This window comes from Mauremys mutica, chromosome 7, assembly GCF_020497125.1.
Source record: "Mauremys mutica isolate MM-2020 ecotype Southern chromosome 7, ASM2049712v1, whole genome shotgun sequence".
In the NCBI taxonomy this organism is placed as follows: domain Eukaryota; kingdom Metazoa; phylum Chordata; order Testudines; family Geoemydidae; genus Mauremys; species Mauremys mutica.
Genome location: NC_059078.1, coordinates 85,905,982 through 85,933,624, shown reverse-complemented (window position 1 = coordinate 85,933,624; position 27,643 = coordinate 85,905,982). Strand labels below are relative to the sequence as shown.

The 27,643-nt window shown below is 39.8% G+C and overlaps 1 protein-coding gene across 4 annotated transcripts in view; it reads right to left on the bottom strand.

The window, feature by feature from the left end:
- Positions 1 to 6,401: 6,401 nt before the first annotated feature.
- Positions 6,402 to 27,643, bottom strand: part of SUPV3L1 (Suv3 like RNA helicase) — a 37,523-nt gene continuing 16,281 nt past the window's right edge. For all 4 annotated transcript variants that reach the window (XM_045024328.1, XM_045024324.1, XM_045024326.1 and 1 more), the window contains exons 4-15: positions 26,851 to 26,965; positions 24,790 to 24,958; positions 21,468 to 21,579; positions 20,239 to 20,316; positions 19,114 to 19,205; positions 18,004 to 18,184; positions 17,481 to 17,574; positions 16,148 to 16,367; positions 15,355 to 15,435; positions 14,083 to 14,259; positions 7,338 to 7,486; positions 6,402 to 6,963 (exon numbers count right to left, since the gene is read on the bottom strand). In XM_045024328.1, coding sequence (XP_044880263.1) covers positions 6,462 to 6,963; positions 7,338 to 7,486; positions 14,083 to 14,259; positions 15,355 to 15,435; positions 16,148 to 16,367; positions 17,481 to 17,574; positions 18,004 to 18,184; positions 19,114 to 19,205; positions 20,239 to 20,316; positions 21,468 to 21,579; positions 24,790 to 24,958; positions 26,851 to 26,965 — 1,970 coding nt within the window. In that variant the 3' untranslated portion in view covers positions 6,402 to 6,461. The remainder of the gene's footprint in view (positions 6,964 to 7,337; positions 7,487 to 14,082; positions 14,260 to 15,354; positions 15,436 to 16,147; positions 16,368 to 17,480; positions 17,575 to 18,003; positions 18,185 to 19,113; positions 19,206 to 20,238; positions 20,317 to 21,467; positions 21,580 to 24,789; positions 24,959 to 26,850; positions 26,966 to 27,643) is intronic.

Sequence of the window (27,643 nt, the reverse complement as noted above, 5' to 3'; positions counted from 1 at the left end):
GCCTCCAGCTGCTATGATAGTCCAGACAGGACATTAAGAAGTGTGGAGGAGAGGAGCCCAGCATCGCGCTGCTAGTCCAGGGGCAATTGAATCTTTTCTTTACACATGAAGGGTGGGGGCTGATGGAGTTCAGCCCCCTGTTGCTATGATGAGGACGGTTGCCAGCCATACTGCACCATCTACCAGGAAAAATTAGGGCCAGGCGCCCTTGATCGACCTAATGGATGCTAGTCGGCATGATTACCAGTCCTTTTGCACTGCCCCATGTGCCAATAGGCTGATGATGACGATGGGTATCAGTCATATTGTACCATCAGCCACCCATGGCGGGGGGGGGGGGAGCAAGGATGTTGGTGTTGGGTGCTGCAGCATCGCGTCTATCTGCAGCATTCAGTAAAGATAGGGTGACATGTAAAAGAGTCAAGAGAGGGATTGTTTTCCCTTTCACTTCTGGGGGTGGGTGAGGGGGTGCGTAAATTGCTGAGCTATGCCCTGACCCACCGCGGACACTGTTTTTGACCCTAGAAGCATTTGGAGCTCAGCCAAGAATGCAAATGCTTTTCAGATACTGCAGGAACTGTGAGATAGCTTGAGTCCTCCAGTCCATGAGCATCCATTTGATTCTTTGGCTTTCCGTTATGCTTGTCACGCAGCAGTGCGCTGAGTCCCTGCTATGGCGTCTGTCTGGAGATTTTTTTTAAATGATTTTGAATTTCGTCTTCTGTAACGGGGCGCTGATAGAACAGATTTGCCTGCCCTTACTGCGATCACATCCGCATGGTCCATGCTGGAGCTCTTTTTTTATTTTATTTTTTTGATTTCGGACTGCATCGCCACCCGTGCTATCGGAGCTCCACGCTGGGCAAACAGGAAATATTCAAAAGTTCGCGGGGCTTTTCCTGTCTACCTGGTCACTGCATCCGAGTTCAGATTGCTGTCCAGAGCGGTCAGTGGTGCACTGTGGGATACCGCCCAGAGGCCAATACTGTCGATTTGCGGCCACACTAAACCTAATCCGATATGGTAATACCGATACTAGCGCTACTCCTCTCGTTAGGGAGGAGTACAGAAACCGGTTTAAAGAGCCCTTTATATCGATATAAAGGGCCTCTCAGTGTGGACGCGTGTGGCATTAAATCGGTTTTACGCTCCTAAAACCGGTTTAAACGCCTAGTGTAGACCAGGCTTTACTCAGACTGCTAAAGGCTCACACTCTCTGCTGGGAGGAGCTGATGAAAGTCTCTCTCACTGGAGATGTACAGCAGCATCTACAGCCTACTGCCTCTGAGCAGACCCCCTTGGGACAAAGCTTCTGGTGGAAGGAGAGGGATAGCTCAGTGGTTTGAGCATTGGCCTGCTAAACCCAGGGTTGTGAGTTCAATCCTTGAGGGGGCCACTTAGGGATCTGGGGCAAATATTGGTCCTGCTAGTGAAGGCAGGGGGCTGGTCTCGATGACCTTTCAAGGTCCCTTCCAGTTCTAGGAGATTGGTATATCTCCTATTATTACCTTTTTTAGAGGTCTGGTCCTAGGATAGGGGATAGCTACTTCCTCTTCCCTCAAATGTGGTGGAGTGGGTTCATCCCACAGTGTCATCTCAGCACTCAAATGCCTTCCATGAGACTCTCCCTTCAGTGGGATGTCATTGCCCCAGGGAAGCATGGGAAAATTTAAACAAACACTAAGGGTAGGTATTAACCCAGTTTCCCCTGGTGGCAATGCTGATGTAAGCCATAGCATGGAGAATGTGGATTCCAGTGCGCTCTCTCTCTCTGGTAGAGTATAGGGAAAAGGTGGTAAAATGCCAGGAATAGGTAGTTGAGGTAGGAGCTCAGGCTACTGGAGAGGAAGAGCGTAGCTGTCGAGTACCTGGGGTGAGGACATGCAGTCTCACTAGCATATATTTTACATTTAAGACCAAAGAAAGCTCTATACAAATGAAAGCCTAGGTCTCCCCCAGTCATTCAGTAACCATTATAATTATTCCTTATTAATTTATTTCTACTGCAGTCATGACCAGTTTCCCCAGTCAGGGTGTGAGACACTGCCCATGAACAGAGAGAGAGACACGCCCTGCCCTGAAGAATTTACAATCTGAAGCCCCAACTCTACAATCACAACTCTGCATGGACCCAGGCCTCCAATCATATTGATCTAATTACAGGATCAGTACCTTCTGTTGGAGACCAATGGATCACTACAGTTTCTCATTTGCCAATGAATACTTCCCCAGATGTGCTTTTCTCCAAATGCTCCTGTGTCCTAAATCTCACTACAAGTTTCAGATAAATCTCATTTGAAGTTTCTCAAATGATTGACAACTCAGCTATTTTTCATATGTGGTACACACACAAAAAGGTACAAAAACTTTTTTTTAAAAAATTAACACCTCCCCCCTTCCCTGAGTTTCATCTCAACAAAATACCATGTACGAATGAGTTCAAATCTGGGCAAAATAAATTTCTTCAGTAGCCGCAGGACAGGCAAACTCTGATGGAAAAAAGTGACCTTTCTGAAGACTTTTTGGATTTGGGGGCAATATTAAGTTTCTCCTGACTTGGTTTTACCAGGTGTGACAACTCTAATAGTTTAATAAATTAAGCTTGTTCAAACTATTTTGATGTTATGCCCCACTCACCCCTCCAGCACATTATTTTCTGACAGTGAGTTTTATTAGTTTATCTGGTGCACCGCTCTCCAAAGCAAATGCTCCATTCTCAGCTTCAGGAGTCCAATCTTAGTTGCACACTGGAATTTAGTGATAACAGTATCAGGGAAGTGAACAGTCATCACTTGGCTTCACCTCATGTCAAATTATAAAGCTCTCATTTAGATTTCAGTAAGTGGGAGATAAGTATGTATTTCACTTTCACTACCATATTGGATATATGCATTTTTGAGGACAAACTGCACAAAGCTCAGTTTTGTCTAAGGTTCTCTTTAGACATAACCATTAGCAGCACCAGGCTGCAAAATAATAAGATAAAATGTGTACTTAAGACATCGTCTGAGTGATTGAAGAAAACACCTGAAAGCCCCTGTCCAGCAAGAGAGGGGGGAAAAAACCTGTCTTACCCTAACTTCTACACAACCTCCATCTCCTTTAAACAGTGTAAGAATTGGAAGGTCAAGTTGGCTTAGGAACAGTGTCTTCAGAAACAAAGTTGCTTAAAGTGGCTCTTCCAACTGAAGGTAAATACTGTGTAAATTACAATTTATATTTTATCAGGGAATCAAGCTTTTATTCATTTAAAAGTGTAGGCTGAAAAGCATGTTGAACTTTCAAAATGTAGGAGCACACAGCACAGGCTCCATGCACAAAAACACTAGACACAGGCCATTTGGAAGTGTTCTTGTTTTGTGCAAACTAGACCCCTGTTAAAAAATGTGTTCCTGGTGTAGCTCTGAAATATCAGTTTTGATCATACCATGTGAGGCCAATTTGACAGCAATGTTAATTAGATCTAATGGCAACAGTGCCATTAGCTCAGAAGAAAAGAAAACTTCCTTTTATGAAAACCAGCCCTCGAAATGCCTGAATAAATTTCAGAGCTCTTACAACAGTTACTATGGAGTCACTATGGGAACAAGCAGTGAATTAAGCTGAAGTGCTAATCTCAGCAAAATACCGAAAGAATGCTGTAGAGTTACCTAGCTGTTTTCTCATTAAAAGGGGCTGTTGCTCAAACAAAGATTTCAGTTTACTCCGCCAAGTACCCAAATGAAGCCTTTCCTTGCTAAAAATATACATTAAAAAGCAGCCTTGTGAACAATTAAAGGATAAACTGGTTATCAAAACATAATGGAAGCAGGGAGTATAGCAGGAATGTGGATTTTGTGTGTGACATACCCATGATGGTTGAGAGCAGGGAGGGGAGCATTAGCATTATACAACATATTGTTCTGAATTGAAGTTTAAAATTTGGACTGAAGTCTGTAGCCTAAAACTTAAAAAAGCATAGATTTGCAAGGGGTCAGAGAACTCCACAGCATACCAGGGGGTGTAGAACTGTCTGTATGAAGGTCAGTGGTTTTTACTCCTCACCATTGCACATCAAACACTCAATTTCTAACCGTTTTGAATTCAAGCCTCAGAGAGATCATCCTTTAAATTAAAAAAAAAAAAAAAAAAAGAGTCCAGAGAAAGCCTTTGCCATAATCTGTCAGACAGCTGTTTAGCTTTGTAAATAAAATAAAAGTTACATGAACTTGGGAAACAATTACACACATTTCACAAGCCCAATCAAATACTTACCCTGGGGCTGGTACATATAATGCACTGGAAGTGGCTAGTAAAAGAAACAGGTGCTTTCAAACTGCTACATGCTGACACAATGCTTGTTTCCATACAGGAGCTTGTGGATTCTGTTGTACTCAATATCAACTAGAGTTTAATACGATACAACTGGGTGCAAATGAAACCTTTAACCCAATCAGTGTAGGTTTGTATCCAGACATTTTAGAAAGTCAGAATCAGTTAAAAGGAAGTTCAAACTTGCTTTCAAGTTTGCAAAAATCGATGGGAAGAGCTCTAACATCCGAAAGTGCCACAACTCCTCTCCACAAAACAAACACAGCAGGAGAAGCAGTGTAGCTTCCTTCCCACAGCCATTACAACATGCCCCAGTGCTGACAATCACTTCTTTGGACAAAAGTCGTTTCAGCCTCTAAACACACTTGTTGGTGTCTTTGAAGAAAGGCCAGAGATCAAGACTGTCACCTTAAAATGATCCAAATCAAACTAATTTAGTTATCAGGGCTAGAATGCTGATGAGCATGTGCAATCAGGCAAGAGCATTCCCTTCCCTTCTACAAATTGTTTGAAATATCATGTAGTGATTAACTCCATTTAAAAAAAAACTGTCAAAACAGCCAGATAACAACAAACTGAAGAAAGGTCAAACTAAACAGCCAATTTTCCAATTTTAAGCTAGCTGGGTAAACCTCTCGTAACGGCGTGTCGGATATACAAAGGTCATGGATGTCTAAGTGCACTGCACTCTCTCAATTTTTAGTTAATCTGGAATAACGTATTTTACTTCCTCCCCCAACAATTAAGAATTATGAAGGATGAACTTGAAATTAAACAAGAAATAAAATACATTATAACACACAGAAGAACAGAGCCACTTTGGCTACCTCTGCACTGGGGGCTGGGAGTATGATTCCCAGCTCACGTAGGCATACTCGCATTAGCTCTCACTGAGCTAGCATGCCAAAACTGTAGCTGTATTTACAGTATTTTATACTGTACACGGTAGCACAAGCAGTGGCAGCAGGGACTATCGACCCTGAATATGTACCCACAGGACCCCAGCAGGTTTGCACAGAGGGCAACTCACAGCTGCCCATGCTACCACGGCTACACTATTATTTTTAGCACATTAACTCAATGGGAGCCCCTGGCTCCAAGCATAGACATCGCCTTTCATGAAGGGAATATAAAAAATGTCAGGGAAAATATACAGACTTTTGATTGTACTCAAAGTAAAGACACAGCATTAAGAAAGCAATTCGGGGAATTTACAGCTAGCACCACAAAACCACCTATTCACAATGTCGTATTTTTACAGTATAACATTTTTGGCTTTGGTAATAGGTAATAAAGGTGATAATTGGAGATATATCAATCTCCTAGAACTGGAAGGGACCTCAAAAGGTCATTGAGTCCAGCCCCCTGCCTTCACTAGCAGGACCAATTTTTGCCCCAGATCCTTAAGTGGCCCCCTCAAGGATTGAACTCACAACGCTGGGTTTAGCAGGCCAATGCTCAAACCACTGAGCTATCCCTCCCCCCTGAATAAGATCATGTCTAACTTTCCCCCAGGGTAAAAATAATTTTTTTTAAATGTATCAATTTTTTCCCTAGAAGCCATCAGATAGAAAGAACTTAAAAGAGCTATGACCTTTCCTCCAGAATTTCTGAGAGAGAGAAACACTGTAAATTGCCCACATCTAGGACATTAACAGATAAATGCTTTCCACCTGATTACTTCAGATTTTCAGGGAAGGCAAAGGTTGAAAGGCATGAGATTCTAATCTGATTTCCTATGAAGTGGTACATTACCATTTATAGCACTTATCTGTTGAACTATGTACTATACAAAGGTGTGGAATGATTAGCGAATTCATTACTAAGGAAATATACCTGACCATTATGGTAAAAACAGTTTAAGTGTGTATTTTGTAAGGATGTTTTAGATTCAAACTTTCATATAGGAACACACAGTATTTCTTATGCTGAATGTCATGGTTGTGAGAAAATGTGTAACAGGTCAACAAAAGCAGAATTAATAAAATAACCTTTCTGCTTACAAGACTCCATCTCTGAATATTTGCTTCATAGAACTACCACCAGGGGAAAAAATGCAACAGCACCAGTGTAATCCAGAGATGCCAGAAAAGGTTATTAAAATAGTATTTATTCTATGAACAAAAATTAAATGGAATTAGATCATTATTTCACTTCTTCTTTTTCCCTGTCCCCGTTGAACCATTCTGATGATCTTTTTTTCCAGTTGGGAAATTTCCATTGTTATTGTGGTGAACCTGCCACTCTCTTTCCAGCTGTTTCAGCATTTCTTGGGTAAGGAGTCCTTCACGCACTAGTCTGGCAGCAAGAGATCCTTGTCCGTGACTTTTCATATTCGACTGTACTTCAGCAGGTTTATAGCCCAAAGCTTTAGATCCCCTTATTCTCTTCTGTCCTGGGACCTTTGTGGCACTTGAGAATTGCTCTTGGTTTGCTGCTGGAAGATCTTCCAAGTTCAACATCCTGTCATTAACTTCAGTTCTCTGAAGAGGAAAGTCATCTGGTACAGCTATAGCACCAGAAACAGAAGTAGCTTCTGAAGCTCTGATAAGCCTTGTAATGCTGCGCACACCAATTTGTATAATGTTGTCTAGTTCTTTCTGGATATCCCGTACGAGGTTGGCATCTGGGAACATGTCCATAAATCGGTAACTGAAAGAAAAAAAAGGTTTTAAATTTGCCAATATAAGAACTGCTGTAGGTCAATGGAGTAAGTAGAGATCAAGTTGCTGTCTTACTATTTTGTGGTATATAAGTGACCGCCAATCCACTCCCACCCATATGCCTCTTCTTTGTGTATCATATTATACATTGCCTCATCAGAGAGGATCTTGACAGTACAACTGTATAACCTGAGCAGATGCAACAATCGGTAGGTTGTACAGAGATCTGTTTAACTGTCAATGTGGCATTCTCCCATATAGTGCTAAATTTGCACCAACATAAAAACATAGCTTCCATTTGTCCATGAGCTGCAAATATACTAGGAGAAAACCAAAATAAAGCTTAAGTTTCAGTTTCAATACCTTAACCACAGATAGAGGTCAAAAACATCATGAACAGCTTCAAGATGAACAAGATCCTTGATGTTCTTTGGTGGGACCAGTGGCCAGTTAGTATGCCTGCATATCCAGTCAAATGTCAAAGGCTCATTTCTACTAAACTGCCTTGCAAACTGGAAAATAAATAGATTCAACAGGGTCTTGTATAAGTCTGTTAGCAAGAACTGAGTATTTTTACAACATATTAATTTATTAAACCATTTCAAATTTCCATCCCAAAGCCTCAGAAATAGACTGTACTAGTATGAGTTACAAGTACAACAACTTTTTTTTAAACTATATCTTCTTTATTTGTGTTGACATATGTGTTTTTATATTGTAAAGATGATGTAGTATAATAATGGAAAATCATAATACTGGCAAATACAAAAAAAAAAGTTACCAACCTGCTCTGTAGCTGTTGTTCTTTGAGATATGTTGTACATGTCCACTGAAATTTGTTTGTGTGTGTTTGTGTGTGTGTTTGTGTGTGTGTTTGTGTGTGTGTGTAACCCACACACCTTCTGGGTGTGATGTTCTGTCCCATCTAGTGGCACCGAGACCACTTAAAGAGAAAGAGTTAAATGAGTCTGCTCTACAGCCTTAGCTAATAGCCAGCTGGCTTTTAGCTCATGCGGTAGAGGCTCATGAACTAAGCTCCAGGGATCCCGGGTTCGATCCCGCCTGCCAATGACCGTGGTCTGTCGGCGTTACATGTGCACTAGCGTCAGAGATTTTTCCCTGGGTGGTACCAGTTGGGGTGGCACATGCACCCTCTGCTGTCTTGTGGTGCTGAGTGATGGCAAAAGGGTAGAGCTGCCCCCCAAACCCTCCCATTTCCTTCTTACTGGACAGACTCTGATATAGAAGGGAAGTAGGGTGAGTCATAGAATGAACATGTGTAACACATTTCAAAGAACTCCAGGTTAGTTTTTAATTCAAGTGATTGCACTTATCCACTCCACTTTGGGTGACTCTCAACCAATTCAATCTGCAGGTTAAACTCCAAGCTGTGAGATGAAGAGCCTCAGGTTTGGGATGAAGGAGACCATGGTCCTGTGAAATCAAATCTGGATCTGTTTTTTATGTCAATGGATTCCTTGTTGGCAGGGACAGTAGAGTGGAAAAGCAATGCTAGAGACCACGCCGGTGCAACAAGGGTCACGTGAGCATGATCCTATCTGATTTTTTAACATCACTCTGGGAAAGAGTGGAACCAGAGGGTAAGCATACCTGAGGTGGTCTTTCCAAGGCAACAGGAAAGCATCTGTCAGAAACCCTGGACTGTGACCTGTTTTTGAACAAAACTGATGACACCTCCTGTTGTACCAGATTGCAAATAACTTTATGTGGAGAACCTTCAGACAAAGAGACCACTCATGGTGACTGGTGAAAGAACTGCTCAGCTGATCTGCCAGACTGTTCTGGACACCTTGAAGGTCGGAGAGTTTGATGCGGATCAAGCTAGCAATACAAAACTCCCAAAACAGTATTGCCTCTTGGCACAGAAGTGTCCAGTTGGTCCCTATGTGTCTGTTCATGTAGAACATTGCTGCTGTGTTGTCCGTAAGAACTAGCAAAATCCTTCCCTTGATGTGGGGAGAATAGCGTGACAAGCTAGATGAATAGCTCTCAACTATCTTACATTTATGTGGAGAGCTAAATCCTGGACAGATCAGATACCTTGTGTCTGCAGAATTCTCAGGTGGACTCCCCAACCTAAGGCAGAAGCATCTGTAACCAGAGTCAAAGTAGGTTGAAGGGGACAAAAGGAACTCCCACACATACATTGGTTGGACCATCCATCAGTCCTAAGAGGCTGACTTCTTTGAACACTCAAACTAACATGTCCATTGGATGACAAATTGGGAAGTACACCAAGCTCAGTCAGCCCTGCACCTTCCTGAGATGAAGCCTATAGCATGCCAAACTATGTAAATACAAGAGGCCATGTGCCCCAGAAGTGAGAGACAGTTCCATACTGTCATGGCAGAATGGGCTTTCAGATCTAACAAAATGCCAAACATTGTCTGGAATCTGCTTTGTGAGAGAAACACCCTGGCTTCTGAAGAATCCAGGACTACACCTATAAATTCTATTCTCTGAACAGGCCAAAGGATTCACTTTTCCTCATTTATCAGCACCACCTCTCTCTTGGATCAGCCTCTCACCTGTTAGTCATCCAGATATGGAAACATTTATACTCCTGATTTCCTCTGGAATGCAGCCACCATTGCCAGGCCATGCTTTGTAAAGACAGGTGGGGCCACAGTCAGACAAATGGCAGGGACTGAAAGCTGATAGTGGATTGGTTGACCATAAATCTGAGGAATCTCCTGGGGCTTTGACATAGTAACACATTGAAATACACCCTTTAAGTCGAGGGCAGCGTACCAGTCGCCAAGATCCAGACGGGATAATGGAAGCCAAAGTGACTGTGTGAAAATTGATTTTCCTTATGTACTTCATCAGCTCTCACAGGTCTAGTATGGGCCTGGGGCCTCCTTTTTCCTTTGGAATCTGAAAGTAGCATGAATAAAATCCCTTTCCTCTGTGTAAAGGAGGAACTTCCTCTATGACTCCTGACAGGAGGAGAGATTGTACCTCCCAAAGGAGAGCTTCCTCTTGAGAGAGGTCCCTGAAAAGGGATGGAGAATGGGGCTGGGAACAAGGGGTAGAAATAAACTGAAGGATGGATCCCAATTCCATCTTGTTAAGACCCACTAGTCTGTAGTGATATAGGTCCAAGCACTTAGGAAGTGGGGTAGCCTGTTGGAAAAATAAACGGAGTTTGAAAATATAGCAAAACTTCTCGTATGCTGTGCTTCCCAAGATTGTCAAACTGACTGTTTGGTGTTCCCAAGCTGTCTGGACAAGCTCGCAGTGGATGAGAAAAGAAGAGGTGGTGGTGGTCTCCAGCTGTAACTTTTCCCTTTTCTCCTAGTCTGGTCCTGATAAGGCATAAAGGAAGTATCATGGTAGGACTGCTGCGGGTGAAACTGCTGCTTTTTTGGGAAAGGAGTGTAAATACCCAAAGGCTTCAGCATAGCCCTACAGTCGTTAAGGCTGTGAAACTTGTCATCTCCTTGCTGCGAAAAGAGAGTGTTGGTCCCTCCTCAGGAAGACCTGATGACTGGATCTATGAACATTTAATGCATTGTTATGGCTGATGCCATGGCTCTAGCAGCAGAATCTGAAGCATTCAATGCAACCTGAAGCAAGGCCCTGGCTACCTTGTCCACTATTGCAAAAAACTCTTGTCTGGCCTCCTCTGGCAACTTGTCTGTAAATTTTAAAAATATGCCCCAGAGGGAGAAAAACAGTGCCCCAGCAATACTCACTGATTATTCTACAGCTGGCCTGCAACTCCAGATTTCTAAACTTTTCTCCTAAGAAGAGTTTCTTTGCATCCTTGATTTTGGGGTAGACTCCTACCGACCCCAGTGCGAGGAGACGCAATACCTCCATTCAGTCCTTTTAGCAGCGGGAGGCAGGGAAGATGGTGTTTGCCACACTATTTTTGTGGGCTCCAAAATAGTCTCATTTATGAGAAATGCCACTTGAGAAGACCCCACAGATCCCAAAATATCAACCAACCAACCTATGTGAGCTCTACTTCCACCTGTATGTCTGTGGTGAAAGCCACCCTCTTTACGAGGTCCTGATGTAACTGTCAGCAGGATATGAGGAAACACTGACCATTGCTGCTTTATCTGGGGGTGATGAGGAAGAACCTAAGGCTGCCTGAGGTGGTGCTTCCAGAATTTTTTCTGAAGGGGGATTCACTCAGGCAGATTGCTCATGTTTGGGAGCTCATTACTGGGAGAGACTTCTTGCAGTTCTTGACATGAAGCTTCACAACATCTACTGGAGGATGTAGAGGAGGGTGAGCAAGGAGAGGATCTGGAGTTGGCAGAAACCCCCACAGGTTTCCATATGGCCACTGATATGGCACTGGAGCCCCATTTCTCCCCTGCCAAGGCTCCCTACCAACCAACCAATGTGGAGTTTCTGCTGGACACCAGGGATGAAAACCCCTTGGAGTAGAGTGACAGCTTACGTAATGCAGCACTGACAGACTTAGCAGATTGCATGCCGCAGCATATGCCTCAGGTGCTGATGGCATCAGGGAAAGTCATTTGCTGCTGCTGAGCCAAAGAGAATGGCACCACAGGATGGTGTTCCCTAGATGTTGGTCTCAATGGCACTGGTACCAGTGCCGTGTCAATGACCATGCCTGAGCCTCCATATGCACCTCGGCACTGAGCATGCTCTATCTTGCTTCGCAGCTTGACTACTGAACGTCAGTGCTAGGGATCTCAATCTCCTCAATGACATTTGCTAGTGTTGTTTCTTTGGTATCAGAGACGTAGATCAGCATTGACACTGTCACAACAGGAAGAGCATTCCCAACCGAACTAAAGATGCTCAGTGCTCACTCCGAGCAGGAAGTTTCCAAGGGTGGGGACAAGGCTGCCTCCACAAGATGCTTTAGTCTGATTTCCCCATCTGTTTTAGTTCTGCGCTTAAAGTCCCTACAGATTTGGCACCTGCCCCTGATGTGAGCTTCTCCGAAGCACATGGAACTGCAGGTCACTGATCAGCCTTGGCTTTTTGCATTCATGGCAAGTTTTGAAGCCTGAGAACCAAGACATGCCCCAGCAATCTGTATTCAGAACCAGTGGGAACTGAAGCGTAAACTAAGTATGCTAGTAAAAGGAAAAAAAGAGAACTACTACTAAAACACTACGCTAAGACTATTAACAAATACTAGCTATATACAATTGAAAACATTTAGAAAGAGGAAACACTTGCAGTAACAAGGTAGCACACTTCAACAGCCATCACAGATGGAAGACGGAACTTAGGGGGGCTGGGGCAGCTCTGCCCTTTATATCATCGCACAGGAGCGTGAGGAAGAAAAGGGCACATAAGCTGCCCTGACAGGTACTGCTGAGGGAAAAATCTGACACTAGTGCACTGGGCGTGCACACACCCAAAGTGGAATGAACAGGTGCAACTCCTCGAAGAACTAACATACTGTCTATGACAGAGCACTATGTCGAATGAAGTTTCACTAGCAAGGCAATACTGCTTTTGTGATCTCAATCTATTTATTGAGTTAAAAACAAACATCAATTATTGGAGAATAAGGCACAGAAGTATCAGAACAACTAAGTGCGAGGGTTTCACAGCTACTGTATTTTAATAAGTGATCTAAAGTTTGTCTGCACATATTTCAAACAACGTTTTACTTTATGCAGCTCAGAATTTTCGTCAACTACCACACATTTTTTACATAACTGTTCAACCCAGGAGCCATCTCTCCCCTCCTGTGCCTCATTAAAACAATTTGTTATGGGTCATACACACAGCTAAGAAGCAAAGTATGGGGCTATCCAGAAAATGAGAGCAGTTTTATGGCTTGATGATCTCCTCCTAGCATGGTCAGCTGGGCTTTGCCCATTGTCTTAGATCTATCAGCAGCCAGCTCATTTTGCTGAATCCTAACAATGCTTCTCTTATTTCAGATTATTTTTTCTAGGCTGAGAAAGTGATGTTGGATACTCATTCCCTGATGTAACAAAGACACTATTCTCAGCTTTAAAAAAAAAAAAAAAAGGTTTTTTGTTTTTTTAAATAGAAATTAACCACTGACACTTGTGAATCTTAGCTGTTTTGCCAACAGACAACTCAATCACAAAAGTTATGCCTAAATTTTCAAAAGTTATTAGTGATTTTGGGTGCCCATTTTCAGACATTGGGCAGGGGTCTGATTTTCAGAGGGTGAGAGCTAAGCATTTTCTGAAGATCAGGCCCTTTGTAATAGCTTAAATGAGGCACTCGGAATTTGAGGAAAAGTAAAATCACTAGCCAATTTGTAAAATATAGATCTGTATTTTCACACAAATAGGAGATTTCTCATTTCACTGATATGCAGCAAAAATTTTTTTGTTTTTTACTCTGAAAAAGTGTTTTGTCCAAACAAAGTGAAACAAATGTGGCAGCATTTGATATAAATTAACAGGAAGTCACTGAGCAAGGGCCTGATCCTGCAACGCCCAACTTACATGAGTAGTTTCTACCGCCTTCAGTGGACTACTCACATGACTAAAGATTACTCGAGTCAGGCTTTGCAGGACTACACTATGAAATAGATCATATATGGTCACATACTTTAGTTTTTAGTTATGTGAATTCACTATTGGGCTAAATTTGGGTTTTTTTTAAAGTCTTAATCATAAAATCAATGACTAATCTAGTTGAGCTTAAGTACTTCTATTTTATTCACAAACTGGGTGCTGAGAAAAAATGAGTTACTAATAATGGCACCAGCTAGTTGTAGGCAAGCTACTGCTAGAAGGTGCTGTGCAAAGCTTAATACCATACAACTCTGAATATGTACATCATTCCTGACCTCTGCTAGTTCAGAAATTCCCACTGGGCAAGTTATGGGAATTTTGTGACGTGAATAAAGGGAAAGTTTAGACAACCTTTTTTTTATTTTTAATTTACATCCTAAAGTGGAAGCTGAGCTCCAAGAGTGAAATGCTAATGCATTTACAAACCTTTGTCTGAATGGTTAATAGAGGTTGTATTCTTTACAAATTCACCAGCTAGTTTGTATTTCTACTTCCATGTGAGCTTTTTAAAATGCACTTGGAAACTGCCAATTTGCTTAAGACTGATCTAGTCAATTATAAAATAACTGTATATTTGAAGAACGTACCTTTAGCAAAGAGGTGCAGACAAAAGGCTGTTTTTTGTTGATGGGTGCTGTGCAGAACACATACCTTACTCTTAAGTTTAGTGGAATGTGCTGAATCATATCTGCTAGAAATTTAAAGTCATCAACATTGCAGACAAAATAGAGCCCATCCACTTGTGAGAGGCTCACAAAGATATCCTGTTCAGAAAATATTAAAATACTGTTAATAGTTGAAGTTCAGGTTAAGATTATCATAAATGATGGTTGTCAGCTTTTATACTGCCATGCTAACAACTGAATATTTGATGAGCTCTTTCAAAGTCTGATTACATTTGAATGGTACCTTTAAAAAAACCCAATCATTTTTGTATAGGTTGTGTTTGTTCTCTCCCTGCACAATTTCCTTTAAAAATTACATCTGTAATGCAGATTCAGTAGCAGTACAGAGGGTCTGTGACGCTACTTAAAAAAAGTAAAACAACTGCTTCTTAAACGTATAATATAGTAATAATATAATATAAGAGCATACATAATAAGGCACATAGTATGATCTCATAAAGTCAGTTATTTCTACATTAAACTGTTGTAAATTTGTGTCACCATCATAACACAAGATAGATTTCTTTTTATCTTAGTAGATAATTCAACCATTAAATTATTATAAGGTTGGCTTTAGGATTTTGAGATTACAGGAAAAAGTAGTGAGAAATCAGATCAACTAAAATGTTGCAGGACTTGAGATCAAAGAGTATAAAGACAAATTCCTCTCCATCTGTGCTTGAAACATATTTAAGATTAAAAAAAAAAAAATCTAAAGTGTCCACAGCATTAGTTCATACCGGTATGGACATCATCAATAGAGAAACATTCAATCATTCTAGATGACTAGCTTAGTTTTGAAAAGTTTCCATAAGAAGCAGCTTCCAAAACTATTATTTTTGCTTCAATATCTGAGTGCATGTCTCAAACTTCAGAGCAAAAAATATACTTTTAAAATACCAAAACAAGTGAACAGCAGTGGCTGCAGCAACAAATGCTCTTAAAAACAGAACAAGATTACCTGGAGACTTCCAGGTCAGTAGTGACACAAAGGGTTACACAATGAGTATTCTGAATGCATCAGTTGTCACTATACTGGTAGACAGAAAAGTCTAATTGCTTAATAAAAACCCCACAAAGCAGCACCTTGGCTTTTTAATTACATTGCATTGCAGTGAAGTAGTAATTATAAGGTAACATTTATGTGATTTTTAAAATGAAAGCTCATGTTTCTATAGGTTTAATAATTCTTACCATTAGATTTGACAGAGTAGCATCAGGGAGATGATATGCAAACATTTCTATCTGCTCAGCAGTAGGATGCAGGCCAGCTGTCTAGGGAAAAAGAACAAATGAACATAACCTTTTAAAATTGCTTTTTAACAAAAAAAGTAATCTCAAAAGCAAAATCCAGCAGAATAGCATGCAAGAATTCACTGTACCCCATGGAATCCACCACAGAGCACCACTATCCTGAACTTTTAAGAACGAAAATGAAAACAAAGCTCAAGAAGAGAGAGCCTAGAAGAGCAGCTGCAGTACGTGAGTGAGAGACTTCAAGAGTTTTCTGGAACCTGCAAATGCCCCAGGCATTCAGAATGACGGCACTGTACAATTCAATTTTCTTACTCAGATTCAACAGTGTGCAGCAGGGGTCGGCAACCTTTCAGAAGTGGTGTGCCGAGTCTTCATTTAGTCATTCTAATTTAAGGTTTCGCGTGCTGGTAATAAATTTTAACGTTTTTAGACGGTCTCTTTCTCTAAGTCTATAATATACAACTAAACTATTGTTATATGTAAAGTAAATAAGGATTTGAAATGTTTAAGAAGCTTCATTTAAAATTAAATTAAAATGCAGAGCCCCCCCGGACCGGTGGCCATGACCCAGGCAGTGTGAGTGCCACTGAAAATCAGCTCTTGTGCCACCTTCAGCACGCGTGCCATAGGTTGCCTACCCCTGGTGTACAGTGAAGAAGAATACTGGATCACAATATACCAAGGCAATTGCAGAACATTTTGGTGAGATCAGAACATTTAAGACTCTTACCTCTATGGGAGGCACAGACCTATTCAAAATTTCTTTCAGCAATACAAGGTCATCACGATGCATTGTAGTGACTTCCCCTTCCTTGAACATAGAGCTAAATCTTCCAGCTCTGCCTGAAATTTGTAGAGCCTGAGAGGTTGTAATTGCATCCATTTCCTTCTCTCCCTTTTCATTGATACTTGGCTTTATTAGAGAATTAAAAATGATTCTCTTTATACTCCTGAAACATTTAAACAAAAACAGACAAAAATCACTGACTACTTTCTCTTGCAGAGAAAAGATAGGTGAGGTAATATCTTTTATTGGACCAACTTCTGTGGATGACAGCATTGGTCCACCTCACCCACCTTGTGACTATAATATCCTGGTACTGACACAGCTACAACTACACTGCATATTTTCTCTTCAGTCATGCAAGTTATTGCCATAGAGCTAATTACTGCAGAGGAAGGAGTTCCTTTTTCCTATCAAGGTCCCTTCTTTTCACAAAGCAGGTGGTCTTCAGACTGTAGGTGTTCTTCTAATATGAATTTACTGTTCAAAGTTGCCAGACTGAAGGCCTTGGAAACAGAAGGCCTTTCTTTAGCCATGGAACAGACGCAGCACGGGCAGCAGCAGTGCAAATTTCCCACACCACTAGGCCAACACCTATCAGTCCTGTTTAAGGAGGAATACTTAGCCCTGGTCTACGCTGGGGGGGGGGGGGGGAATCGATCTACGAAGTGGACGTACTTAGATCGATCCAAGTGGTGTCTTCACCGTGGTGAGTCGACTGCTGCTGCTCTCCCGTCGACTCCGCTTGCACCTCTAGACTAGACGTGATAAATCAATCCCTGCTGGATCGACCGCTACCTGCCAATCCGGCGGGTAGTGAAGACATAGCCCCAGAGTAATTAGATATCCACGGATTCAGTGGTTGGCAGTCTCAGCAGAGTCCAATGGTGACCACATCACAAAAAAAATGGCAACATCTGGGACCTGACTAAGACCACTAAGACTTCTGAAATGCACACCTCTAGTTTTCACATCAGAGAATAAGAACCTGATCCTGTGTGGAGCTGAGCATTCTCAAATGCCACTGAACTGAAGATGCTCAGTGCCACCCAGGATGCAGTCTAAATGAGCAGTTTATCTGTTGTGATCATTTTCAGTATCTAGAAAGTTTAGCTCAACTTTCAGCCACCACTTAATTCTAGTGAGAACACATATACACACATACTGGGTACTGTACATAAAGGGTTTTTATCCACATTAAGCAAACTGTCAAAGACTGAGGAAAACCAGCACACTTGTCTCATTGAAAAATAAGCCTTAACCTATTCAGAGTACTTACAAATTAAGCCCCATTCCAATTGCATCCGTAGCAACTAGAATTTTACACGGATCATCAGGGTCATTGAATTTCTTTGCCTGGGTAAGCTTTGTCCCTAGAACAGAATCAATCACAAGTACAGGACTTTATGTAACAGGACTTTCCACACAAAAAGAGGTTATACAAAAAGACTGCGTGCTCTTACATGTCACTGAACAAAAGCATAACAGGTTGAAGAAACATCATTGAAGAAACATGTTAATTTTTGCAAGTGTTCCCAGAAAAATGGATGGGTGGCATTTTAAATAAATCAAAATAAAATAAAAGTTATTGTTGGAAGAACAAAATTAAGATTACACAGCTGATAAAGCTCTAACTCCAAGATTATAAAACAAGACCAAGAAAATGTGCTCAGTATTGTCTTAATTCAATATCTAGATATAGAGCTTGAAAAACGTAAAGTCTCTTTATTAAATACTTTTCATATGGTAGCAGCAATAAACAGAGCCTTCTCTTTAAAAGCAAGATAAAGCTAGTATCTTACCAGGTGGGAGACTGCCATATATGACAGCACATTCTAGTCCTCGGGCTTCAATCTGCCGACTCACAGAATAAATATCGTTCTTATTGAAACAGACAATGCAGTCACCAGGACGGAGGTTATCTAAAGACTCTAGCGCATAATCCAGCACGGTAATAGGGGTAAGCCTCTTGTAGTTTCTGACCTATGATCAAACAGCCGTTTTGTCAAGGCAAAACACAAAAATCCTTTGCAAAATGTATACTATGAACATTTAACTTCATATGAAAAAAATCAATCATAGCTTTAAGATTATGCTGTGCCTCACAATCCCAATGAGAGAAGCACTAAGAGAAAAGGTTGCATCCCCTTCTGCCTTCCAAACAGTAATGAACATTCTCAGGAGCATTTCCAAACTGGGGACTTAAAGACCTTTTCAGGAGACAGAAAAGAAGCTACTTTAATTTTTAAATTAGATTCCACTGCAGACATATACAATGTAAGTAAAACTGTATTAATACTAGGGAGAAAGAAAATTTGCTCTCCAATATGGGAGTCCTGCAGGCAGAATGCTTTCAGGGTCGGGATCTATGTTTGTAAAATGTCCCTTGCAGACAAGCACATGGAGGTAGCTAGCCAGAGTTAGTTTATTTTTCTTTTCATAGCTTTTTTCCTTGGCATATGTTAATCCTTTTTGCATTTTATACTCTTCTACTGATTTTTGATTTCTTAAGAACAAGTAACTAAAAATAAAGTGACCTGAGCAAAAGGTGGGCATCGTGACCTCTAGGGAAAATGGATATGTGAAGGAAGCCTCAGCATAGATCTAGCACTCTCTCTGGGTAAGTCAGTAGAAATTGTAAGATCCATTGTTCTCTTGATAAGGGCAATAATATTTTTGCCAATAAAAGTTTATTTTGCAACATCTCTAAGAAACCTCCTTTTGATTCAGGAGGATTACGTAGCCAACATATCAAACACAAGCTCTGACTCCTGTAGATTTGATCAGTATTTTCTAAAATGAGGGATATAGTAGACACCTGCAAAATTTTAGCTAGTTTAGTAGATAGTAAAGTGTATACAACTTTATAGCCACTGGACAGGGGAGAAAAAAGGGGACGGTATAAGATCTACCTCTACTTCCTCTCCTGTAGAATACATGAGCTCTGTCACCAAGTCAATAGCAGCAGCTTCTCCACAAACGTGAACTTCTTCTGCACTGAGTCCTGAAAAAAAATGTAGTGAAATAAAGCGTTAAAATATAAGTGTTCACACAAATCAGCAATACTGAGAGCTGACAGAGGTGGTTACAAAAAAAAAAAAAAATCCTGCCTACTGAAGATGGCAATAAAGGATGGGATTTATTTCCTTGTTTATTTTTTCTTCCTACATATCCATAGTCACTGTAACTTTTGCTTGTGTATTTACCTAAACCACCACTATATACACTGCTAAGTTTTAATGGAGCAATTCTTGACCTTACCAACTATTATCCAGTGTCAAATCATCCATCTGATAACTATCTTAAAAGTTAATATTCTGCTGACACCCTCTTGGTGCCTTGCCATCATCTTCGTATTTCCCCAACATGGGAACACATGCCTAAGGCTTCACTGCTTCACTTGTAAAAGGAAAAATGAAACTAACTCTTCTACTCTAACTTCTCAAAATTTCCTCAAATATGGAAAAGTTAGAGTTTCCTTTTTCCACTCTAACTTTTGAAAAGTCACAGAGTGGGGAAAGAGGTAAAATTAGGGGAGAGAATGTTTTCTTTTTTTTTATCATTCTGCTAAATTCAGTGGTAAAAGAAAGGGGAGAGAAAAACCCCAAAATGTGAGATTTCCAGGCTTTGAAGACAAAAGAAAATTCAAAAGTTCCCACTGAAAAAAAACCCCATAAAATTGAAAACACGTGCCTGCAAGAAATTTGGTTTATAATTAAACCCATGGGGGGGGGGGGGGGGAGAGATAATCAGCCAAATCTAAAATTTAAAAGTTTATAGAAATGTTTATTATTTGCCAAGCTAGCACACATTTAACACTAAGTTTTAAATTAAAATTCTGTTGGATTACCTATAATTACAATTTTTCAATTTACAAAAGTGTAATAAGTAGATTATATGATAAAATGAGGCTTCTCTACTAATCAAGCAGGTAAACAAACAACAAATTCATTCAACATAATTAGTGGTAAGTTTAACACACTTGGAGCTAGTTTATTAAATGTAAAATGGCTCAGTTTCAACACTGATGGGCATACCTAAAAGTGCTCTGGTCCAGGCCCATCCTCTAGCTGGATCTCTGATCATCTGAATTTCATCAATGACAGCCACTTCATCTTAAAAACAAGAAAATTATGATGCGAGGTGATGAGTGCCTAGATGACACGACTACATATGAAGGAACATCTCCAAGAAGCACAATACAAAACAGAAGTTATTTCGTACAAGAACTATTCAAACTCAGTCTCTTCTGCATTCCAAGATTGCTCTGAGAGTATCCAGATTTAATAACTCTCAGATGACAGTAGTATAGAAGAGGTCAGAAATTGCTAAGTTAAAAGTAAGAATACATACAGCACTTGCAAGACTAGAATGAATTGCTTAAGTTTAACCTCTTACAGGGGGTAAGATAAATATGAAATTAAAGAATTAGAGTTAGCTTACGTTTGCTTAAGGAAATATATGTGCATTGTAAAGAAAGACCCTGCCTGGCAAGTAGAAGGCAGGCCTTGAAAATAATAAGTGGTAAAGCCAGAAGGAATAAAATAGGGAAGATGTCTGGTTCAAAGAATAACTAATGAGATAACAGGACGTTTCTAAAAAGAATGCCTCGTACCAACAGGGATGACTGCAGGTGGTTTTAAATAAAACACAGACAATCTGTCTTAAAATGAGCCAACACGACCCTTCCCCAACCCACAAACTAGTGTTAAAGCCTGTGTGAACTCAGGTGCAATGGGAAAACTGTTGGACAGCAAGAAGGAGGGGAGGAAAGGCCTTGAGAAGAAAGGAGGTTGTAAATCTTATCTGGATTAAGACTGGAAATAAGGGTGAATTGTCTCAAATTGTCTTTTAGCTGAAGGCAGTAATTGGCAATGACATCACCTGCTTGTTAAAGGATATAAAAGATAAACTCTTAAAGGGTTCATTGCTAATACCTGCCTGACCGCACTGGAGGCGACCTATATGGGTCTAAACACCCCTGGGTTTAACAGCCCATTTGTAAGTATCTTGATCAAATTCTGATAAAATGTTGTGTTACTTTTTGGATGCAGTAAATTGGCTAAAAAGCCTAACTAATAAGCATGTTTAGACCAATTTGATAAGTTTGGCCTTTGGATTTAATAAAGGAATTTATGATTAAATTAGTGTTTGGTAGTTTTCCATATTAATAATTTCAAATATTACTAATATCAGCATAAGGGTGTAAGCATCATTGCATATAAAGAAACCCATGCATATGAAGAAAATAACCATGTATACATACAAGGTGAAGTAACACTGCACATCTCAATAGTGCAAGCAACATGGGTTGCTTGTCTGCCTTCTGGATCAACAAGAACACGCTCTTCTCCTGTTACCAAGTCACACGGCACACTCTAAAAGAATTAAGAAGAAGTTAAATTATCTTAAAAATAGAATTAGAATATTTTCCAAAGGGGAAAAAAAATGGGAAATTGTGACAGACTATGCCCCTGTATTCACTCCCTACAAACTAACATAATAATCTTTGCACAGGGCATATCTTGTAAGGTAGAGTTTGAAAACGTCAGTTTGGGCAACAGATCTGTCTTAGACAAAGGAATGTATGTTCTGCTTAATTTACATTTAAGCAGTAAACAGAGTCATCAAGCATGAACAGAAACAAAAAGCTCAAACAGGTGAGAAAAAGCCAGCAGAGAACATCCTCTCACATAGATTCTTTGTCTCCTAGTGCCCAGCTGGAAATGTTTTTAAAGAGAGGGACTGAAACTGTAAAAATAAGGGACAAACACCCCAAAGCACCACCCCGTCTCTCTCTGCCCATCGCATTCACAGCAACTCACTCAACAAAGGAAGCATTCCTTGGACGCTGGGGTGGGGTCCTGACCTACAGGGTTTGGTCAGTAACACTGCTGAAAGCATATGGTGAGAGACTTTGCTTCAATCTGATATAGTTTAAGTCAAGTAGGAGTAAATATCTTACCTTTATTTTTCTTGTAACCATTTCTGACTTTTCTGCCTCATTACTTGTACTCACTTAATCTCTTTGTAGTTAATAAACTTGTTTTACTGTTATCTAATCCAGTGTGTTTAAATTAAAGTGTCTGAATAACTATTTGAGATAATAAGATGACACATTGTTTCTTTTAAAGAATAACAGATTTAAAATACTTTGTACTGTCCAGGAGAAGGCTGAGCAGTATTGGACATACATTTCTGGGGGGGGGAAATCTGGGATTGGAGGTGTGTTGGGGTCACCATGCATATAACCAAGACTGGTGAAAGCCAGAGTGTAACCCAAGGGTGGCTGGCTGGCTGCACTTCCACACTGCATGTCACTGTGTTTTTCTTGATGGAAGGCTGTGAGCTGCCCAGGTGGGAGCTACTTTTTCAAGACTTTGTAAGTTAACAAAGCTTGCCAGGCAGGGGTGACACAGCTACTCATATCTGGACTGTTTGCTGGTATGTCACTGAAATTAACCCAAGTATACTACATGTCTACATACATGGTCGGATGGAGCCCAATTTTGTTGACCTTCTAGACATGGAGGGGAGGAAGGTGGAGGAAGCTGAGGATACAATTTCCCTCTGATGGGTGGTTTAAATTGTACTGATCATTGTCTATTGATTAAATGAGATGTGGTAGGACAAGGGAGGGGTGTAAAGTGTCTCTTAGCTCAATTTTGTTGCAGTTCCTATGGTGCTGTGTTTTTAAAAGTCAATCAAAGTGACAAACTTTGGATGGGTGCCTTTTGGTATAGTTTCCTCTAAAACAAAATCTGAATAAAATAAGTTATCTTAACAACATCTTTCTCCCTCCTACCCATCCCTGTGATCTAGTAGATTACCATCTCTGGTTTGATTTCTTTTAGAGCGGGGATAGATTTATCCTTGAGAAATCCCTGCCAAAAGTAATTTACAGAAGACAGACAATGGAGTACAGTAAATATTTCGTTCTAATATGTTCAATTACATTCTAATATGCTGAAGGTAGCATTTAGAGACTACTAATTTCTGTAATCAGAAGCTCTCCCCTCCCCCACCATTCCCCAGTTCCTGCAATGTAATATCATTATGCTTTAACTTTGTATTTCTCCATCCCCACGAGGTTTATGCTTTAATCATATTAGCAACCACGTACAATACACTGAGCACAATAATCCTCAATAGATTAGGAAACTTTTCCATGACAACTCCACTAACAAGGGGTGCACATGCATACACATGCACTATATATTGTTTCAGACTATTATTCAAAGGCAGATGTTTGGTCCTAGGGATTAGAATTTCGTATTAACGTAAAATATGTTAGAAATTAAAATGATGAGAATTACAAAATCACTATTGTTAAAGAATTAACCAAAACTCAGCATGTTTAATTGACAGATTACTACTACAGATTTATATGTAATTACTATATAAATATTGGTGATTTTAATACTTAGTCTTTTAAATTAATGCTTTGTAATACCATTTCTGTTTGCCTCCCTGCAAATTCTATGCAGCTGGAAACAGGCTAGAGAAAAAGACCTACAAAGATTTTGGAGGCAATCAGTGGGGCTAATGAAATCTTATTCAAGCCACCTAAAGCAACACCATGGCAATGCCCTTTAAATCAAAGCATTTGCTGCAAGCGGTAAAACATTTTATTCAATGCCCACTAGTACTAATATAAACATTAAAACAGGAAGAGAGAAGTTAGTATATGCCAGGGTAGCTATGTTGAATAGAAATGAAACTAGCTTATCAAGTTGTCGTATAACAGGAATAAATAATTCTATATTATATATTGACTAGAGAGCAATGCCCTCCCCTATCGACGTTCTGAGATGCATAAACCTCCACTCCAAAAAGAAAGGAAATTCTGTAGACATGGTGTCCCCTGACACAAGTACTTCCTTGCAAACACATGCAACAAGCTCCTGGGAGTGGGTCCACCAATCTGGAGGGCTTTTAGCAGAGAGATGGACATAATGTGGCAGCTGGAAGGCAAGAAATGAACCTGCTACTACTTATGGTTTTCATGGTTTAAAAACACTTCTCCAATTAAATCTTGCACTGCTTTACACAGTGACCCAATAAAGTGATTTATATAAAAATCAACTTTTCTTCATGTTCCTATTTCTGTAATTTGCTAATGAAAAATTTTATTTTATTTAACATAACCTGAATTAGGTGTTTTTTTCCTGATATGGCAATCGGTGTTCATCCCAACCTAACACTGTCCTTGTTTTCCCAAGGTTACAGTCCAGGGACAGCTGCCTTAGTGCAAGATCAAGGGGAACAGAGGCAGTCATCTCCACTCCCCAGGCAGTCCTACAAGAAAGCTAGCAAGAGCCAATGTAAGCACAGGGGTGAGCCAATGACAAAGGCAATAGACTGCTACATGCATGAATGTATGGAGTTCTTTGGACACTGTTTCATCTGTTTCTGTGAACCACTAGTATTAATGAACACTGACAGTATCATAATTCAAGACTACATTTTAACAGACTGACTATTTCAAAGACTACCCTAAAGACTTACATTTATTAAAACAAAATATTTCGTATAATGACATGAATGCATGTAAAGTTGAAGAGAAATTATTTAAGTAATACACTGACAGCATCATTACTCTTTTGGAAGATCTCATGGGCCAGCAGTTTTAATGGACCACAGTATATTCCTGATTTTGCTGCCAAGTATCTCTGGATAGCATGATGAGTTTTTCCACTATTTGTAGGGCCAGCATGAAAGACTATCTTTCTTTGAATCGCCCTGGCTTCTGGATACCTAAAATACAAAACAAAGACAAAAATAATTATAATCTATCATCCAGATATAGATTTGGGTGAAATCCCAGGTGAATTTGTGCTATTTGCCCATTTATTTTAAATTGTCATTTAATAAAACAAAAGACTGGGAGGAAAGTTCTTAAACTCAATCAAGTACAAAGAGGTTTCAATATAATCCTCAAATATTAGTAGACCTCTTGACCATTTCACATTTCAGAAAGTTTAAAGTCGAATATGTGAATACTGTTGTCAACAAATAATATTCTTACTATTATTGTTTTACTACTGCATTATTTTTTATTTACTTTTTAGATTTTGATTTAATATCTATTGAATAGGATGTGAGTAAAAGACCGAAACTACCTCTATACAAAGCTATCAACAAGCTAAAATTATTTAACAGGGGAGGAGAAAGAAAGAATGTCAGATAATGGAACAACGGTCTCAAAGCTGAAGCCCTCTCATTTAAATTTTAATTCTTCGGCAAAGAACACTGATAGTAACAGACATCACATCAAAGAAGTCTGACTCCTGGCACAAAAGGACTGTAAAAGTGGTCTGACAGCCATTGTTGAACTTTTATGTCATGAAGCACAGGTCCAAAGCATCTGCAAAACTGTTTTTTCTTAGAAACAATTCTTCCCAATACCTGACGCCCCAGCAAATGTGTCATTTCATTAATTACCTGGATAATGGACAGAGTGTGCTTATAAAACTTGCAGATGACATCAATCTTGAAGGGGTTGCAAGTACTTTGGAGAATGGGATTAGAATTCAAAACAAACTTAACAAATTAGAGAACTGGTCTGAATTCAACAAGAGGAAATTCAATAAAGACAAGGGCAAAGTACTTCACTTAGGAAGGAAAATCAAATGCACAACTACAACATAGGGAATGACTGGCTAGGTGGTAATACTGCTGAAAAGGATCTGGGAGTTGTAGCAGATCACAAATTGAAAAAAAGTAAAAAATGCAGTGCAGCTGCAAAAAAGGCTAATATCATTCCAAGATGTATTAACAGGAGTGTTGTATATAAGACACGGGAGGTAATTGTTCCACTCTACTTGGCACTGCTGCCCAATTTTGAGCACCACACTTTAGGAAAGATGTGGACAAATTGGGGAGAGTCAAGAGGAGAGCAAAAAAATGATAAAAGGTTTGGAAAACTGAATATATGAGGAAACGTTTAAAAAAATGGGCACGGGGGGGAACAGTTTTCAAATGTGTTCAGGGCTGCTTTAAAGAGGATAGTGATCAATTGTTCTCCACACCCACTGAAGACAGGACAAGAAGCAATGTGTTTAAGCTGCAGCAAGGAGATTTAGGTTAGGTATTAGTAAACATTTTCTAACTATAAAGGGTAGTTAAGGCTCAGGAATAGTCTTCCAAGGAAGGCTGTGGAATCCCTATGATTGGAAGTTTCTAAGAAAAGGTTCAACAAACACCTGTCAGGGACAGTCTAGGTTTATTTGATCCTGCCACAGTGCAGGAGCCTGCACTTGAGTTTTCCAGGTCTCTTTGGGCCTTATACTTCTATGATTCTATGTTACTATGACCCTTGATTTCAAGGTTTTGCACGTTTTTCTGAAATCATTACCCACCAAAGACTGGACAACCACAGACATGAAACTGAGCTCCATTTTAGGATTAGATATTATATAGCAAAGCTTTAACGACTAAACCGTACTGGATTAATCAAAACCTGTTACTCTTAGCTATACATTATTTCCAATTTATATTGATACTAGCAGGCAGGTATGCGCAGTATCAATTCTGATAACTAGCTATAACAACGTCTTCCAGACAATGAAATTAGTATAGTCTTTAGCATGAAAACTGCTATCACTGGACAGCAATAATATGAAAGTCTGACACTTAAGTACACTAACCAGTTGGGCGGCAATCTTAAGTCACTGATCTTGCGCAGATCATCCATACAGTCCAGCATAGGAAAGATTTGCTTAGCATGTCTCAGAAAAAATGGAAAGAGATCATCAACGTGACCTGGAAGACAAACACTTTTAAGAAAGTTTGCTACTATTAACGAGTCATGGGTTCATGAGATCAGTTTTTTGAACAATGGAAAAGTAATAATATAATATAGACTCATTAAACCTATAATGCAATACAATCTAGTATCGCAAAAAAAAAAAAAAAAAAACACACCTAAGCAAAAAAAAAAAAATCTAACTTCAATACAGTGACTTTGGCTATTCCACAGCATTTTACTGAACTTTGTTACAGAAGATTTCCAGAATAGGAAGATTTTTAGGATTGTTTGTTGAGGATAAACCAAATAAAAATTTAAATTTATTTTTGATACTCTTCAATTAGTGTGGTATAACTACCATAACTGAGCATTTTGTATTAAAATTAAGATGAGTTTGAAACTTTCATATATAGGTTAGTTGGGGGTGACTTGCTTTGACAAATATTTTATGTGCCACCATATACTATTTTAGAAGCTTATGAAAATTTTAAAAGGATGCTAGCAAATACTTTGGGTCCATAATTTAAAGTACAGTAGGTTAAATTATATTTCAAGTATAGAGAACTTTTGTCACGTTTAACACTTTAGAATTGCCACCATTTAAAAATAAAGCAGCGCTACTGTTTTTGTAGAACATATACTAAAGAAGAGCTGTGTGCATTTCTGTGCTGTTTCTATAGCCATCAACTAGC